This window comes from Elgaria multicarinata, chromosome 7 (assembly GCF_023053635.1).
Source record: "Elgaria multicarinata webbii isolate HBS135686 ecotype San Diego chromosome 7, rElgMul1.1.pri, whole genome shotgun sequence".
In the NCBI taxonomy this organism is placed as follows: domain Eukaryota; kingdom Metazoa; phylum Chordata; class Lepidosauria; order Squamata; family Anguidae; genus Elgaria; species Elgaria multicarinata.
Window position 1 is genome coordinate 61,973,025 of NC_086177.1, and position 18,586 is coordinate 61,991,610.

An 18,586-nucleotide genomic window follows, 5' to 3' on the forward strand; every position below is an offset into this window, starting at 1 on the left:
TAGCTTTAAAAATAACACAGTTATCCCCTATTCTTTTCCGCAATGCAATCCTATGGGCAAAATTTTTCAAAATGGCGATCGGATCGGTCCGCGAAAAGAGAAGCGCTCCGCGTATGGGCGCTTCTCTTCGCTGTGCTTCTACGGGTCCCCGGTCTGCTTCTACTCCGCCTCTGAGCAAGGCGGAGCAGGCCAATTCGCTTCTGATTCTCCGCTTCTAATCGGAGTGGAGCACATCCCTAATTAGAACCATGACTATTTCCTAATCTATGTAAATGCAGTAGAATACCTCTATGCATTCTTTTCAACTTCCATCCATCTGAAGAGATCAGAATTCCTACAGTATCTCAGCAGCAACTTGAACCATTGTGGGGCAGCCACCATATGGGAAAAATTGCTTGGACACAGCTCCTATGTGCTGAGTGACATTAGAGGTTCCACTGATGTGATTAATATTGCTCTTATTTCTCTCGTCCAGAGATGCCTAGCTTTTTCCTTTAAACAGCAGCACTAAAGGAAGACACATAAAAGGCTTTTGACAGGAAGCAGCACACCTCTGCTTGCTTGTCATCAGCTTGTATCTCTGCTGAAAACTTTGTGGACTATCCCATATTGAGAAATATCCAAAGGAAATACTACAATCTTCACCCAGCCTAACACCTTCCATCTCCTCACAATTCCTTTTTATCTCTTAAAGGAAGGAGCACTTACACCAAGGGATTTGCTGGAGAAGGGAAAATGTCCTGTCAGACATTGTGCTCAAGGATATCCGATTATCATTGTGTTATTAAAAGAGTTAATTATCTTTCCTCTGTTGTGTTTCTGTACAACTGCATATAGATAAGCCGGCTAGTGATCTTATTCAAGTGAAGGCGTTTATGATCTTTAACAAACTCTATGTACTCCTTCCATAGCAGCATTAGATCTGGTCTGCATAGCTAGCACACATCAAGCAGTTTGATGCTTCGTATGTCTTCTCTACAGGTATGCCACCCCATTACAACAACGGATGGAATGGGCTCACGATGCAGGGAGGAGGAATGCAAGTTATGCATTACCCATGGATTGTCTCTTCAATCCAGTTAAGCATCTGAATGGGTTTCATTATTTATTAATAACTAGCTGTACCCTGCCACGCGTTGCTGTGGCTCAGTCTGGTTAAATTGAAAAGAAAGAAAAGACAAAGCGGATGTTTCTAATATGTTTAATTTCACAATGCTTGTGGATATACAATATTTTTAGTTGTTCCATTGTCTGTGTAGATATAGAGATTGTCTGGTTTGCCGACTCTAGAACACGCAACATATAATTGTCCATGTGAGAAGCAATCTGTGTCTAGATCTAAACCACACAATTCTAAAGATTGGCCCTGAGCTTTGTTGATGGTGATTGCAAACGCCAATCCCTTAAATTGCAATCCCTTAAATTGAAATGGCATATCTGTTGGAATCATAGGAATGCGAGGAATGAGGACATCTTCACCTTTGAAAGGTCCTGTCAAGATTGTTCCTTCTATGACGTTGCTCAGTAATTTTTTTACTGCAAGCCGCGTGCCATTGCAAAGTTTTGTGAGAGAACATGCAAATAGGAAAGGAGGCAGAGGCAGTGGATTGGCCTACTGTTTGGTTTTTAAAAAAGGATGTTTTTACGGTGAGGTTAGTGGAAACTCCTGGCAGTTACCTTTCTTCAGAACGTGTAACTGTCACAGGTGTGACATCTATATTCACTCAGCCAATTGTGAGAGAACATGCAAATAGAAGAGGAGGCAGAGGCAGTGGATTGGCCTACTGGTTGGCGATGTCACAATGACCTATAAGAGCAAATAGGAGAGAACGTGCAAATAGGAGAGAAGGCAGAGGCAGTGGATTGGCCTACTGGTTGGTGATGTCACAATGACTTATAAGAGCAAATAGGACAGAACATGCAAATAAGAGAGGAGGCAGAGGCAGTGGATTGGCCTACTGGTTGGCGATGTCACAATGATCAGCAGGACTGGTTTTGAGGAGGCCTATTTCTTCGATTTTAAGACAAACCTTTGACCCCATATAGAACATAGTTACATAACAACGCTCGCATATTCGAATGCAACGTTGTGTCAAAATTTCAGAGCAATTGGTGAAGAACTTTCGGAGATATAACGTCTGTTTCGAACGAACATTTACATTTTTATTTATATAGATGAATGGGTCAGAGTGAGGCCTTAGCTAGACCTAAGGATTATCCCAGGTAAATGGAGGGGTCGTCCCTGCTTGCTCCTGGTATCCCCTGTGTGTCATTTGGATGCACAGGGACGATCCCGGGACGATCCCAGGATATAGGCCTGGTCTAGCCATGGCCTGAGACTTGAACAGGACTCGGCAGGTCACACTCCAGCTATTTAAATAGCATCTTGACACTGTATTAATAGCTAGAGCTGTGCACTCCGCTCCGCAAATTCAAAGGTTCAATGGAGCTCTGTTGAAGCTTTGAATTTGCGGAGCAGGGATGGTTTAAAAATAGTTCAATACCTTTGAAGCAGAGCAGAGCTCTGTTGAAGCTTCAAATCACTTCGAAGGTATTCGACTTTTTTTAGACTTTGGGGGTTGTTTTTTTAAACAATGCTGCTGCACTTAATTGAAGACTTCTCCATATAAGGAAAACACTGAGGGGATGAAGGGTAGCTTTGAGATTAACATCTGTAGCTAACCAATGAGCCAATCACAGTGCTTGGTGGGGGTGGGGGTGCAAAATGATATATCAATTTGTCCTTGCCCAGGAAAAAGCCATTCCTTCTGCTAGCTCCTGCAGTGTCAGAAGGAGAGTGTGTGTGAGAGAGAGCTCCTTGCTTTTTGCAGTCTCCCTCAGTGGCCTTAGCTAGACCTACCTTTCATCACGCAACGGAGGAGGGAAAATCCCACGATGTAATTATCACAAGATCCCTCCTCCATTTACACGTGAGGCGTGACGACCTCAGGAGAAGCTTCATGCCCGCCATTTTTTTAAAAGCAACAGGAGCGCACGAGCGCCGAAAGTTAAGGGTTTTTTTAAAGTAATTTAATTTCCCCACACCCCTCACCCTACCCCCAATGGGCGCAGCACTTCTGAGGAGTACTATGCCCTGTACATGGAGCTGGGTCAACCCGCAGAACGGGCCACACATTCCGCGGTCTCGGGCTCAGCCCAAGACCGTGGAAAAACCGGGCCCAAAGTGTAGGGCTCTATCCCGGGGCAAGGGAGGGATGATCCCTGATCCCAGGATCCTGTGTGTCATGTGGATGCACAGGGACGATCCCGGGGTTCGCCCCGGGATAAAGCCTCGTCTAGCTAAGGCCAGTGTCTCTGCTTTTCCCCAGCTTGTTGTTCCTTTGTGCTAGTTTCTTGTTGTTACTCACTCTCTATCCAATTCCCCAAAATCCAAGTTCCAAGCACCTTTTATACCCACCCACACTTCCCCTTTGCTGCTATTGAGTGTTTTACTGTTGTTCCTATTTTTAAAAAAAATCTTTCCAGTGTACTTGTTCAATCTTCCCTTAAATCCTTTACCCTTGTCTTACCCTTACATTCCACCCCACACGCCAGTGCCCGTTGTTACTCTCTCTCTCTGTGTCTCTTTAAAGTCTAGTTCCACCTCCCCACTAAAAAATCTTTAAAAAATACCCCCCAAAATCCTCCATGAGTTCTGTGTTGTTGCATTCTACAGTTTGACTAGTGTCTTTTAGTTTGTGTGTTAGTTGTGCACCAGCACACAAAGTTGTTGCACAAGCAGCACACATTTTCATTGTCACACAAATTAATAAAGCTTGCCCCATACATCTAATTCCATATTGAGGAATGGAATGGGTGCTGCCGGTGGTTCTAGCCGTGAAGGGAGAGGGAGAGGTCTTCCTAGTTCCCACCACCACCAAAATTGCGCACTTCTACCTTGAGGTCAGGGATAAGGTGCCAGCTTATTACTTGGTCATGTCCAGTGACTCGTTTTAAAAACCAGCCGCCAGCCTCCTCTCCTCCCACACAACTGCTCAACTCTGATGCACTCTTAAAATGCTCTGGGTGGCAAGCCAGCCTCTCAGGGCCAGGCTACAAGTACATCTCAATTACCTTCAGTCTCTCTCTGCTTTATGCCAGCCAGCCAACTTCTCCAGCCTCCAACAATCTCCCTCTCTCTCTCTCTCTCTGCCGGTCTGCTGATGGTCCAGCCGGGCTGCACACTTGTACCCTGTGGCCGGGGTAGGGTAACAGCTTATAGCTTGGTCACGTCGGATGACTTGTTTTTAAAAAAACCTCTGCCACCAGCCTGCACCAACACTAGACTCTGAGACACACTTGAAAGGCTCTGTGTGGCACAACAGCCTCTCAGGGCTCAGCTACAGCTGTCTCTGAGTTGTGTCTTCATTCTAACCCAGTCTCTAAGAGATATGCCAGCCAGCCAAAGCTGCAAATTTATTTTTCTCTAACAAGCACTTCAAACATTCTGCATTGCATGCCAGCAGTGCAGACAGAACCTAGCTCGCAAGTAAACAAAGTGAAGTGGAAGGGAAGGGGTTGCCAAGCAAAGCAACGACATGCCAAGTTCCAACATCTGCAGCAACAGGACATCCGCAGAGATGAGTGCCCAGTCTTGACTGCCACCTCACTGCTGGTCATGAATGTTTCCTCGAAGGATGACCCCTCATCACCCATGATGTGGAACTCTGAGAAAAAGTCCTTTGGCCTCTTCTGCTTTGCCCTGTGTGCTGCTTCGACTGACCTCTCCTTTCCCACATTTTGGTCTGTGGATGCCTCACCTCTGCTGCGCTCCAGGTGCCTACCTTCCCACCAAATCTGCAACAGGAAAGGTGCCCTGCCTCCTAGCACTTCTTAACTAAAAACTGGAGATCTCCTTGATGTCAAGGGCTGAAACTGCTCAAGGTACAAGACCCCAAAGAGGAGGTTTGACAACCTGAGTGTGAAGGATATGGCTGCAGCAGTTTTAAAAAATAATAATTTTAAAACCTCAAACTTAATAAGATACCTAAAAAATCAATGGATGAACGTATCTGCTTCAAACTTGGCATGGCCTACTTAAGACCTTTCATGGTGCCAAATTTAATCTCTTTCTACCTTTAAAGCAGAAAGTATGTGTGTGTCATGTATGTCTGGAAATGTTTACCCACTTCCAGATGAGTCAGAAACTTGAAATTCGACACGGTGATAGGTCTGGCTGTACAATGTACCAGAAAAATCTAAAAACACGATTTCTGGAGTTTAAAGTATTTTTTAAAGAATTTAATAGAAACCTAGGATTACGCCTACAACTCCCAGTATGCCTTGGATGGAACTCCCAGCGTGCCTTGAGCGGGAGACCATACTTACTGTGATTACTAAGGTAAGTCTTGAGTAGTCAACCCAATTCCACATAAAAGGAAACAACCCATGTAAATGGGCTGCCTCCATTTGCGGTGCCCCCTCTTGCCCTCTACATGGTTTTAAAATCATAACTAGATACAACAGTGTGACTTTGAGGGACCAAAGCTACTCAAAGGCACTCCATCCTGATTCTGCTTTCTTAGAATCTAGGGGAGGCAAGCACACAGCCTTAACCCTTAAGAGGGTGGATGATGAGGAACTTTGCACATGCCCAGAATCAGACCTGACAAAGTGCGGGAAGTGCCTGGCCCAGCATCAATCCTTCAGTACAGGTTCCTGATGGAGCATTTGGTGGGTTAGAAGTACAGGACGAGGCAGTCCCAGCAGGATTGGCTGGAGCTCGTTGCGTCCACTGACAGCCACTTAAATCCCCTCCTCGGTGATGTTACTCCTCGATGCTTTATTGAGGAACAGCTTCGGCAACAACAGGATGTCTCAGAGAACGTGGGCAGGCTGCCAAAGGTATGCTGGGAGGTGTAGTACTGCCATGTGGAGTGGCTGATTTTAAATAAAGCATGAGTAAGTAAGCCAGGTCACTATCTCTCAATCCTAACTCACTGTCTTTGTTCTCCTTCTACCTGACTTTCTCCAACTCCCACTCACCCCACCCACCATTCCATTCTAGCCTGAGCTATCAGTCATCCCTCCATTCACTCTTGTGTTTCAATGGCATAATTGGGCTTTTACATAAAAATCATAAATTTTATTCAGCAATTCCTGCATCTGTCTTGGAATGTTGTGGTTTAGTTATGACCCGGGGGGGGGGGGGAACACAGCATAAAAAATCTCAAGTTAAAAGGCCTTGGAAATAAAAAATAATAAATTCACTTGGCACTGGAAAGTCATGAATGCAGTCACTAGGCCAGCCCGCCTGAGAAAGAGAAATCCATAAGCAGGATGCCACAACCAAGGCCTGCTATCCAGTTGTCTCCCACCATACCTCAGATGGTGTTCAAAGATTAACACATTATTCAGGAACTTAGGCTTGTACCTACAACTCCCAGCATGCCTTGGGCGGGAGAGAAGACTTATTGGGCTTTGGTAACCATGATCTGGTAGTGACTTGCCCTCCTGGGCCTGAAGGGAGAGCACTTTGGGCCAGCTGCCTTGGTCGCTAGGCTCCATTGGGAGCGGGAGGGAAAGAGGGCACAGCTCTGGGCCTATTGCTAATGGCAACAACTGAGCTCTCAGTCAGTCAGCCAGCTGGCTCCCTCACAGCCTACCTATGGGCAATGATTGCACAGTGCAATATGGACTAGCTAGGCTAGACTTCACTTCCCATGAGTCTCAGTGGCAGGACTCCCATTGGGCAAGTCAGGCACCACAGCAAAAGACATGCCAGGAGTTGCAATTTTTGTTTTCTAACAAGGAAAATCATGGAGGTAGCTTCCAGGCAGCCCTGGCCATACATCGGGGGTGAGAGAAACAAATTTAATTTGTTTTTAAGTTACGCCTAGCATCAGCCTACCTTGCAGGGTTATTGTGAGGGTGAGAGAGGAAAAAGAGAAACAAATATAATTCCATTAAAAGTTAACTCACAGGCCAAGCACTGGTCTACTACTTCAAGATGCTTACCTTGCAGACATATCTTAGGGGCTCTGAGCAAAGGCGGGTAAATCAGCTAATCTCTAAAATGACAGAGCGGTAAGCATTTTTATTAATTCCCACTGACTATAATGGAGCAATTATTTGAAAACGTAGTGAATCTTCGATAGAAGATTTGACAAAGCAGAGCAGCCCCTCAATGGAGCTTTGCTTCAAATTTCAAGGCAGAACTGCTCCGCATAGACCCATTAATGGCAAATGCTATTTTGGACTGAATGACAGTCTATGATAAAGATTAGAAAAGCACTCTGATCATCAGGAATGATAGCAATGAGTTACAGTAGTGCAACTAGCACCAGCACTATCCATTGACTGTTAACAGGCACCTATCTTATTCCCCCCCCCCTATTATTTCAGAAATATTATGAAATAAATCAATGCAGGATGTAGGGTGCACATTTTATTCTATTTACAGCACATTTGTTATAAATATAATACATTTCTTGAAAAGCTTAATTAACTGGTCATTTATCTTTTAAACAGATCAACTGAGTTGTTATAGTTACATAATAAAATGAATGAGTTTAAATGATAAACATTTCCTGGTTGTGAAATAGTGCATTTCGTACTGAGATGAATGAGAAAATAACCAAATTGTTTTCAAAAAATTTATATTATTAAAGTGGAATCATATGCAAGGAGGATTGGCTTTCAGTACATGAGGAAAATCTCAACTTCACTTTTTAAAAAGTGAAAATAACAAATGGGGAAGATTGGTATTTTTAGATCTTGTTGAACTTCACAGAATCAATGTAATTAACAACTGATTGCTTGACCAAGAAAAAAATAGCCAACAATGGCCTTTCTCCTAAATTGCCTCCTAATACAGCCACAAATATTAACACATGCTGTAAGGTTTTCACAGGAGAAAAGCTGCATTTTGACAGGGTCTAAGGTATATGAGGATTTCCCAATTTTGTTATGAGTTTTAAAAGTTGTATGGGTAATTCCATTTAACTTCTGAAATACTTTTTTAAAAATGGACATTCGGTCCAATTTGCCTGGCATTATGAAACAGAAGTAGATAGGTAATCATAGTATGTTGGTATTTTATCTACATATTTTTAACAGCTCATACGCCAATGTTGCAGGGTCAAAGAAATGCAGTAAATAACAGTACTTAGAATGTTCTCTATGGTTCTTAAAATAATCCTGTAGCAAGTCAGACATTGTTGATGATGATCAGTGCTGGCATGGAGTTCTGTTGACTTGTTTCAAACAAAGTAACCTGGTCCGAAAGCTTGGCAAATACACGTGGGGTTCCAAGATTATAAACTCCTGTATGAACGAAACAGGCCTTTAACTGCAGGCTAGACACTTCCTGGCTTTTCAGCTGAAGTTTGTGTTGTGTTTGCCCAAGCCAGGTAAATGAACCATGAATTTCAAGTGTTTCTGGACTGGAAAAGAGAAAGCACACACGTCACATGTCTTCTGCATATGTTGAAAGTGTTACCCAGTGAAAGTGACAATAACCCAGGAATGTCATCCAAATATATTGGGATAAGATAAGACCAGTTTCATTTACTAAATGTTTGGTCCTTTATTTATTTCGTAGAATCATAGAATAGTAGAGTTGGAAGGGGCCTATAAGGCCATCAAGTCTACCCCCCTGCTCAATGCACTACAAGGCATTTCAGTTTAACATGTTTTATAGTTAGTAGTCTTTTCATGCCTTTTGCTTACAGAATTCAGTTAATTGTACTTTAAAACCATGTGTTTTTGAGCACATTATTTTCTCTATAGATTATTAGTTTTGCAAGAGCACATATTTATAATTACTAAGTTCTGAAATGTTCAGATTCAGCAAAGGTGATCCATATGCCATGACAGCAGCCACTGTGAATATTCAAGCTGCAACAGACAGGCGCCATTGCTTATCATGACATGTGAACCCTGCATAGAGTTTTGGGTTGTTGCCAGGGTTAACAAATCATCCACAACCAAAAAACAGCCCATCACACATCATGCTGCAACTGCCCACTGCAGGTTGAATATTCACAGTGGCCACCAGCACATGGCACAATCCCCTCCAGCAATCATGCAAACCAGGCCATTTTCTTGTATGGATTACATTTTTGATCTAGAACTATGCTGATTAAAAAGTCCTGCTGGAGAGGCGTCATAAAGAGGACCATAGGAGCACACTTGATTTGAAATGGGGGCTGGGAAAGAGGGAGATTATCAAGGGAATATATCCAGACACCATCTCCCCTAACAGAGAATCAGTGCTGTCAGAGTCAACAGGACTGATTATTGGTTCTCTCCATGAGCATTTCTGGATTGGTTCTAACAGGGAATGCTCTTTAAATAGCCCCACTGGAGGTAAAGGAAAATTATGAATAGCAGAACAAATGCTTCCTTATTCATTTCATTTACTAAATTATTATCCATGTTTCCTCAGGGTAACATACATAGTTCCCCACCCCTTTTATCCTAATCAGTCTGTTCAGTCATTTAAACTGAAAGTTACTAGCTGGACCAAAGCCACCCAAGAAGCTGGGATTTGAACCCAGGTTTCTCCAGTCTAAGTCTAACATTCCAGTTACTAGAATACTGAAGATCTTTGTTGCAACTGCTTCCTTGCAAGTGGAATGTATTATAAGCAACTTTTGACGCTTACTTAAAATAGCAGTCCCATCCTAAATGCATTAACACCACTGTGATCCAAATAGCGGTATTTAGAATAGTAGCTTCAGGCTGCAATCCTCCACACATACGTAGAATTAACTTCCACTGAAATCAATAGCACTTATTTCTGAGTAGACATACACAAGATTGAATTGCACAACCATGAACATTTGTTAAACATTAAATGAAGTGCATTTGTTAAAAATGTTAAATGACATTTTTGGCAAACTTCACTGCTGACTTGAAATTTACATAAAATTTCTTCTTAGTCTGTGGCTTTTTCACTAACTTCAACGAACCTTCCCAAGAGTAAGTGGTTTGTGGACTATAGCTATGTGTTTAAACACAGAAGGCTTCTGCTTTAGATGAGATATTGTTGCTCCAGCATTAAACTTCAGCATTAGAAAATTACCTTGTTGTTTTATGTCGTAGATCAATGATAACATCAACGTCAGCCTGAGAGCAATTTGATAGAAGAAGAGTGACTGGAACTATACAAAGGCTGCAAAAGAAAAGTCTAATTAGCATCTTTGTCTTGATACTGGAACAACTGCAAAGCATGACATCTATCTTTTGTGAAAATTATGAAAGAATTTCTATCGTTCAAGAGCATATGCATCCGAAAACAAGTCAAACGTACTTCATTAGATAATATTTATATGTTCTTTCTGGGATAAATAATATGAGGAATGATAATCATATTAAGTCTTTTCCTTGGTCAAGTCTATGTCAACCTACCCAAATTCTAACTGTAAATCTAACCAGTAAACCAATTTGCACAGCTCCACTGAACAACATGGTGGGTTCTGTCCAAAAATACCCTTCTGATGAGCAGAAGGGCATTTTCTGTTCCAGGGTGCTGGTGGCTTGGATCCAGTTGAGGGTTCCTGCTGGGGGAAGGGGGCTAGGCAATTATTTTCACAGATTTCCTCTTCAGCCCCCAGCACCAACTCCTATGTTGTTTGAAGAGTCTCCTCAATCCTCCGGAGCAGCTTTTTAGGAAGCACAGGGCTGCCGCAGGAAGGAGGTAACAGCAAGGATTGCCACCCTGCCCTTCCTCCAACACTAATGGAACTCTGCTGAGTGCAAGCTTAGATCCAACCTACTGACTACAAGTAAATCCAAGGAGTTACTAGCATCTTATTCTATTTTGTTTGCCTTGCTTTTTTACTCTTCCACCTGAGGAGAGTTAAAGGAGTGTTTCATTAACTAAAATGGGGATGAGCAGTGGGAAAGAACACCAATTAATTAAGGAACAATGAATCTCAACGTCCATGAGACTCTCAAAGTAATATCAGAACTTATCAGGAGTCAGCTTGAAGCAAGTACATTAGGCCTTTTCAGAAACTGACCTAAAGTCTAAGACAACTGCAATATTCTGGGAAACAAATTTTCCTGCCAAGTTTTCTCTCTTTCCTTTCAAAGAGCAATTGGTTTAGGACTGGTGTTATGCCACAAAAGCAAATTTTGCTTCTTGCAGAGAAGGGATGTCTCCCTCTGAATTTTCCACCTAAAATCAGCACAGGCCTAACACTATCTAAGGGACTGCCTATCTCAGTATGAACTTGCTCAGTTATAAAAATCAACAGGAGATACCCTTTTAAGAACACCCTTGTTTGTAGAGTTCCACTTGTCAGAGATATAAAAAAGAACTTTCTCTTGTTGTGTACCCAAACACTGGAATGTCCTCCCTTTGAAGCTGTGACTAGTCCCCACTCTTTCTGCAGTTAGGAAAGGAATTAAGTAACATATTTTTAACTTGGCTTTTTAAACGTGTTATGGTTATTATGGCTTTTAAGGTTATTATGGCTTTTAAAGTTGTGTTTAATGTTTTATTATGTTTTATTTAATTAAGGTTTTTCTGTTCTGAAATTTTTGTAAACTGCTTTGGTTGGTTTCAGAAAGGCAATAAAAATACAATAAATAATCCTCAAGGAAATCCCCACATAAGCAAATGTAACTGCATTTGCTCCCACTCATCTTTTTTTACCTTTAGATTGGAGTAGGGATTGCCCATTGATGGCACTATACAAATAGTACATCACGTTCTTAAAGTAGAATGTTGAGTCATGCAATCAAGTATGTGAGCTATTTCCTTGGGCTACTTTACACCTACAGCACTTTTGCAATGGAAGAGAGCTGCTTCCAAATTTTCATGCTTCCGTGATCGGTGCTGACGGAGCACACGCAATTGATCTTTACTGCAATTACTGGAGTGCTGTTGCGGGAGCACGAGTGCCCTGTTACGGCACTTGCGTATGTATATCAGTAGAAGTGGGTGGGGCTTGGGAGATGGGTATGGGGCAGAGCTGTTTTTAATGATTCATGAGGAATATGGACGAGCACAAATGCACAGTAACACATGGGGGGGGGAGGAATATCAACTGTGCTGAATATGCGCTCCCACGCAGAGATATGCTTGTATTAAAAAAAAAACACCAAGCACACTAGGAGGTAAAACATGCTGATACTGATCCAAAACGTGGCAAAAATGGTGGGCAGGTCCACTCGCACACACCCCTCACAGCTGACTGGCTGTTCACTGAATCTGGAACTCACAGCAAACAGCGATGACCTTGCAAAAGGGGGGCACACTGCAAATGTTCTTCAGAATGGACATGAGAGAACCGTAAAAACCACAAAAAAAGCAGTCAGGGATATTCTGGAAAAACTGGGAGGTGGAGCCGAGATCACCGCAGAAGCAGGTGAATGTCATCTGGCCCATTAGTGATGACTGCGATACAGTCCTGCAATAAACGGCTGGTGTAGACTCCCCCCTTGTCTCATTCACAATTTTGAATGAAGAAATGGTGCATTCTCCTCTACTTGGTTGAGGGATGGTGGCAAGGCTACTCTGCAATAGACCTCTATTCTCCCTTCTGGCCTCAAATGCAAGCTGACAACATGAAGCTGGAAACCATGTATTGAACTAAGGAGAATGCAGCACTATGGAACTGAAACTGTTTCTCAAGTGATACATGAACAGAAACACATTCCCTCTGCCTTCACTCCCCAAAAGTGTGTCTCAAAACAAGAGAGAGTCACATTTTGAAGGTTGACAGAAGTCTTAAAAAACAGCTTGTGTTCCTTTCATCTCTTGCATTTATTCAATATTTTAAAGTACATATACTTTGCTGAATCCTCTTGAACTGCTAAAATTTGATTTTTGCTGCAGTATTTAGGAGGAATGTAAAATAGCTGTAGCTGTGTAAAATTTAGATACATTTTAAATTAGTAATTCCTTTTTATTCTTTGTAATGTAGTGTTGCACTGCATTGTTATTCCACTGGAAAAGTATCTGAAGCACATTCAACAGTATCTAAAGCCTTTACAACTAAAACAAGAAACACTCAAACCTTTTCCGATGAAATGCATGGTTAAAGGTTTCTGGATAATGAAGACTAGTTTTAATAAGGTTGGAAAACTGATCCGTAGATGGCTTGGCAGGTAGTGATGTAGTTTCTGGTCGAAAAAAATTTGAGACCCCTATCTCTGGTGACTCCTGGAACATAAAAAGTGTTTAGGCAACATCATTAGAAATGAAGAAGTATTTGTCATTTAGCAACAAGAAGCACTCAGAATCCTACAAGTGAGAAACAGATTTTATTCAAATAAATATATGAAAAGAAGTATGGTTCTTTCTATGAACTGAACATCAAAGATATGAAATATGAAAGAAATGTATATGTGGTTTGTGGTTTGGTTCTTTCTAGTTGTACCACTTCAGACTGCAGGTAGAGACTCACAGGATTAAAAGCTTCTCCCTATAAAAGAAGTCCCTGAACACTTCTTTAATTTTCTAAAATTCATATCCTGCCTTACTGCTGAAACCTCAAGGCAGTTCAGAGCACCTAATATAAAAATAAAAAACAAAAACCCTCTGAAAACTACACACAGAAGAAAAAAAACAATAAAAGGAGCCCAAAAGACCAACACCTTGAAATCAAATGCAATTAAAAGTGCACAATAGGACAAATTTAACCAGGTGCCTAAACAAACTAGAAGTTTTCTAACTCCCAGAGGAGCAGCAATATTAGTCTATTACAGCAAAATGAAAAAATTCTATAGCACCTTAAAGACTAACAAATTCATTATGGCGTATGCTTTATGGACTAGATTCCACTTGAAATGGCAGATTTATTTAGAAAGAAAAAATGTAAAACAGTATGATCAAATGGTAAACTGCAATGTTTTATAAAGTTTTTTCTTCTTCTTCTATACCCTATAAACCTGCCAACTGAAGATAACCATTCCTGCATCTGATGAAGTTGGATTCTATTCCATAAAACCTTATTTATGCCATAATAAATCTGTTACTCTTCAAGGTGCTACAGGACTGTTTCAGATGTTTCCTATACTTCTCACTGACATACTAGTTTTCAGTGTGAAGGGAGTTCCATCATACAAGTCCCTACTTGCCATCTGAAGTAGTACAGTCAAGATGCAGGTTTAACAACTTGGTGAGAACTAGACTGTAAATGCAAGCTGCATTGCAGTAGGTTGGCACACATGTTCTATAATGTGTGTGTGTATCACTATTCAATTATGTCTTCTAAAAATAAAAAAAAACAAGACATATGAGTAGTTAAATTTTCTCATTCGCTTACATAAACATATAGAGTCCTAGTACCATGTCACATTATCTCCAGCAAATCTTGCTTACCTCAGAATTGACATTTCCCTTCATTACAAAAAGAAATTCGTAAGCCTTGTAAAAAATACTAAAGTCACTAGAGATAAATGCAAAAACAGCCAATCCACAAGTACACTTTGTCATGATAATGTCATTCTTATCAATGTGATATAGGGTGGCTTTTTATACATCACTTTCTCCCCACGTGGAAATAAACAAGAATAAATATATTTTCCTACAAGGAGACTAACACACGAGTTAGTGTGTGTTTATATTGTGTAGGAAGTACATGGACTGAGAAGCCAACCCCCCCGCCCAACATTATAACTACTCAAAGGAAAGGAAGTCACAATGGTGAACAAGCCACTCATGGTGACACCCAACTTGTTAGGGGGCAAAAAGCTAGAAATTCGCCAAGAATTATATGAAGCCTCCCTTTTTCTTTATTATTCCACTTAAACAGACAACAGAACTCAATGAGATACAAAACTACAGAAATGTATCTCCCCTAGATTCAAGTACCTGCTCCAAGTCTTCCCAGTCAGAATTCCCAAGTATTTTTTTAAAACCCTATAAAAATAAACAAAATGGAATGAGGATAAGAGGCATCAGTGTGTAGAACACATTCTAATACAAATGAATATGTCAATTAAGGGTTATTATACATCAACCCATTGTTAGCTGTGGCTATGCTGGAGTGAGCAAGCTGCCTCCCATGCTTTTGATCTGCAAACAATGTGCAAAGCCAACATTCTGGGATGTTTAACAAATCATGGCTTAAAACTCTGAGTTGTTTAACCCTAAACAGCCCAGAGTGCCAGGTCTGAACGTCATGACAATAACCCAAGAACATGACATTTTTGGGTTGTTTAGCAAAACAGAAGGGGGCAAGCAGGTGGGAGTCCGCATGCTTGCTCAGTCCCGAAGGAAATCCTGGCTAGCTTTAATCATGGTTAATATCTGTGCCAATGAAGTGCTTCACTGTAATTTGGGAGGAGAGGAGATTTTCCAGGCAGGAAGTACCCTTTTTAGAGGCTGACATGAATTAGTATCTGTAGTTAGAAGGAAATCATAATTATGTGTACACCAGACAAAAGAAAAAAGGTAAGATATATAGCAGGAAAAATGTATACACAAAGGGTTATCTTCTCATTTTCCTTCAATGCAACATCCCAACTCATCACGAAAACTGGAAAATGTTTCTTGAACATTTGTGGGTGATTTGTGACTTTTCACTATCACGTGCTGATCTTTCACTGATCTTTCTTGCTAATTATTAGCAAATTTCAACAAAATCCTATGCATATTTCCTCAGAAGTCAATCCCAATTCGGTCATTAGGATTTAATTCCAAGTAAGCATATGCTATATATTACATCTGTAACTCCAAAGGAAGCATGAACAACATGTCTACCCATAAGTAATCAGGGCAAATTTCTGCAAGACTACTTTGAAGTAAGCAGAACAAGCATTGGCAAGAAGCAAGACTTAATCACTCAGCTGCTTCCTGCCCTGACTCTGCTCCCTCTTATCTCCAATAAGAAGTTGATCAGAGTTAAGTGGAGTCTTTTTCAGTGCTAAAACAGGGGAAAGCACATATTTCCAATCAGCTGCTGATCAGAGATAAGAGCTTTTACATCTGTAGTAGAGGGGCCAGGGCAAGAAGCTTCCTGGCTAGATAGGCCAGAGTGTCTCCAAGCCTGCCCTAAGGTTTGGTGAGTAGTTACATGGAATGGAAAGTTCTTTGTGATGGCACCAAGACGATGGAACTCATTCACTAAGATTATGGAACTTGCTGACCTTCAGGAATATATTTATGACAATTTTTTCAGAATTTGTATCAGTGCTGCTGGGTTTGTTTATTTTGGGGTGTTTTACTTTTTATGGTTTGTTTTTAATGAGAAAACACACGTAATATACTTGATACTATTTTTCATCATTGTGATTTTAATGTTTGTTGATTGTGTGCTTGCAGCTCTGTAGGATGAAAAAGTGGAACAGAAATATTTAATGAAGTTAAAGTCAATCAAACCAGATCCGAATGAGGATTTGGAAGCTTTATGAACATGTTTAAAACAATGGTTTCAGCATGTTTATTTACTACAGTCTATAACAGACTGATTTTTCGCAGGGGTATAACAAAGTTTTCAATTTTCAGCTTCCACACCTACAAGTATACTTCATGTGGTTAATTTTATTCATATAACCCAATAGATAAAATATAAACATATAAATATTCTACATTAGAGGTTGCCTAAAAGCAATTTGAAATAAAATAAATAATACAAATAAGCTTTATGCTGGTGTAACGGAGCATGACAAAATACAACTGAGAAATAATTATTTGAAAAGCATACTTCTTGCTTTAATTTAAAAAAAGTGGGGGGAGTGAACTCTTCCATACCTGCTTTTGAGGGAATGAAAAAGCCTCTTTCCCTACTGTATGAAGTACAACATGATGCTGGCCTTCCAAAATGAGTTGCTTGTTATCTTCTACAACATATGCCTGATTGAAGACAAAAGTGAAATAGATCAGAACATGCTGAACAATGCTTCTAGGGATAACTGTTGTAATCCACCCAGAGAGCTTCAGCTATGGGGCGGTATATAAATGTAATAAATAAATAAATAAATATAAATAAATAAAGTATTACATTGTAACAGGGTTATTTTTCCAGATACTTGCTGGTGGCTTAAAAATTTACAAAAATATGGTTACCAACCTATGTAGAAGACATTGTGAAGCGGCATTAGTACAGGGTCGCCATCCTAAGACTATCAGGTTATTAAAAAAAACATCCTTCAGGTTAACCTGAAGGATGGGGTTGCACTCCCCCTGAAGGAGCAGGTTCGTAGCTTAGGGGTTCTCCTAGAACTATCTCTGTCACTTGAGGGACAGGCGGCCTCGGTGGCATGGAGTGCCTTCTACCAACTCCGTTTGGGGGCCCAGCTATGCCCCTATCTGGACAGGGATAATCTAGCTTCAGTCGTCCATGCTCTGGTAATCTCAAAATTAGATTACTGCAATGCCCTCTACATTAGGCAGCCTTTGAAGACAGTTCGGAAGCTGCAGCTTGTGCAAAATGCAGCGGCCAGATTGATAAATGGAATCAGAAGGTTCAAACATATAACACCGATTCTGGCCCTCTTGCATTGGCTGCCAATATGTTTCCGAGCGCAATTCAAGGTGCTGGTTTTAACCTATAAAACCTTACACGGCTTGGGACCACAATACCTGACGGAACGCCTCTCCCGACATGAACCTACCCATACACTGCGCTCAACATCCTAGGTCCTCCTCCAAGGGCCTACTCCGAGAGGGCCTTTTCAGTGGTGCCCCCCCCATTATGGAATGATCTCCCCAATAAGGCTTGCGTGGCATCAACATTGTTATCTTTTCAGCACCATGTCAAGACTTTTCTCTTTTCCCAGGCATTTAACAGCATTTATCAACATATATGCAGGTTGCTTACCTGTAACTGTAGTTCTTCGAGTGGTCATCTATGCATTCACACATATGGGCTTTGCGCCTGCGCAGAGACCGAACCGGAACCTACTATAGCTGAGTGAAACGTTAATGGCGGGAACCCCTCCACCACGCTACCGCGCATGTCCATGGGGTTCCCGCCATTTCGGCCTGACTTGGTTTTGAAATTGTGGTGTCTGTGGCTCTGAGAGCCTTTTCCCACAGAATAGCGCGCAAACGGTCTGTTCTGTTTTTTCTCGTTTGCTTAGTAAAGGCCATACAATGATGGCAAGATTCCACCTTGTGGCTTTTGCCTAAGCAGATAACACACAAAGAGTGTCCGTCGGTAGAGGGGAGTTTTGCCCCACACCTAACACACTTTCGGAAAGGCGCCTTCACTGCCATGCGGCTTAGGCCGCTGCGACTGAACGTCACCGAGGAAACTACTAACAACTACAAAATGTTTTGTTTTTTTGTTTTTTTTTAGGAGAAGAAGATAATAAGAAGATAAGAGGAGAATATAGTTGAAATAGAAAAGATTTGAAGGATTTTAAGAGAAGGTAATAGGAAAAAAACGCTAGAGGTTGGTTCTACAGGTCTAGGCACAATGGCGGACGACGAAGAACTGAGGTAAGGGCGGGAACCCCATGGACATGTGCGGTAGCGTGGGGGAGGGGTTCCCGCCAAAAACGTTCCACTCAGCTATAGTAGGTTCCGGTTCGGTCTCTGCGCAGGCGCAAAGCCCATATGTGTGATGCATAGAGACCACGATGAAGAAGCTAAGTTTGTTTGTTTTTTAATGGACCCCAGAACGTTGTTTAAATGGATACTGTTGTTTTATACTGTTGTTTTTATATTCTTGATGGTTTTAAA

At 41.4% G+C, this 18,586-nt stretch overlaps 1 protein-coding gene across 2 annotated transcripts in view; it reads right to left on the reverse strand.

Moving 5' to 3' along the window:
- Positions 1-7,374: 7,374 nt before the first annotated feature.
- The window catches only part of TRAPPC8 (trafficking protein particle complex subunit 8), a 63,285-nt gene continuing 52,073 nt past the window's right edge, over positions 7,375-18,586 (reverse strand). For both annotated transcript variants that reach the window (XM_063130680.1, XM_063130679.1), the window contains 5 exons: positions 16,652-16,753; positions 14,771-14,818; positions 12,972-13,117; positions 10,028-10,117; positions 7,375-8,384 (listed from right to left, as the gene is read on the reverse strand). In XM_063130680.1, coding sequence (XP_062986750.1) covers positions 8,150-8,384; positions 10,028-10,117; positions 12,972-13,117; positions 14,771-14,818; positions 16,652-16,753 — 621 coding nt within the window. In that variant the 3' untranslated portion in view covers positions 7,375-8,149. The remainder of the gene's footprint in view (positions 8,385-10,027; positions 10,118-12,971; positions 13,118-14,770; positions 14,819-16,651; positions 16,754-18,586) is intronic.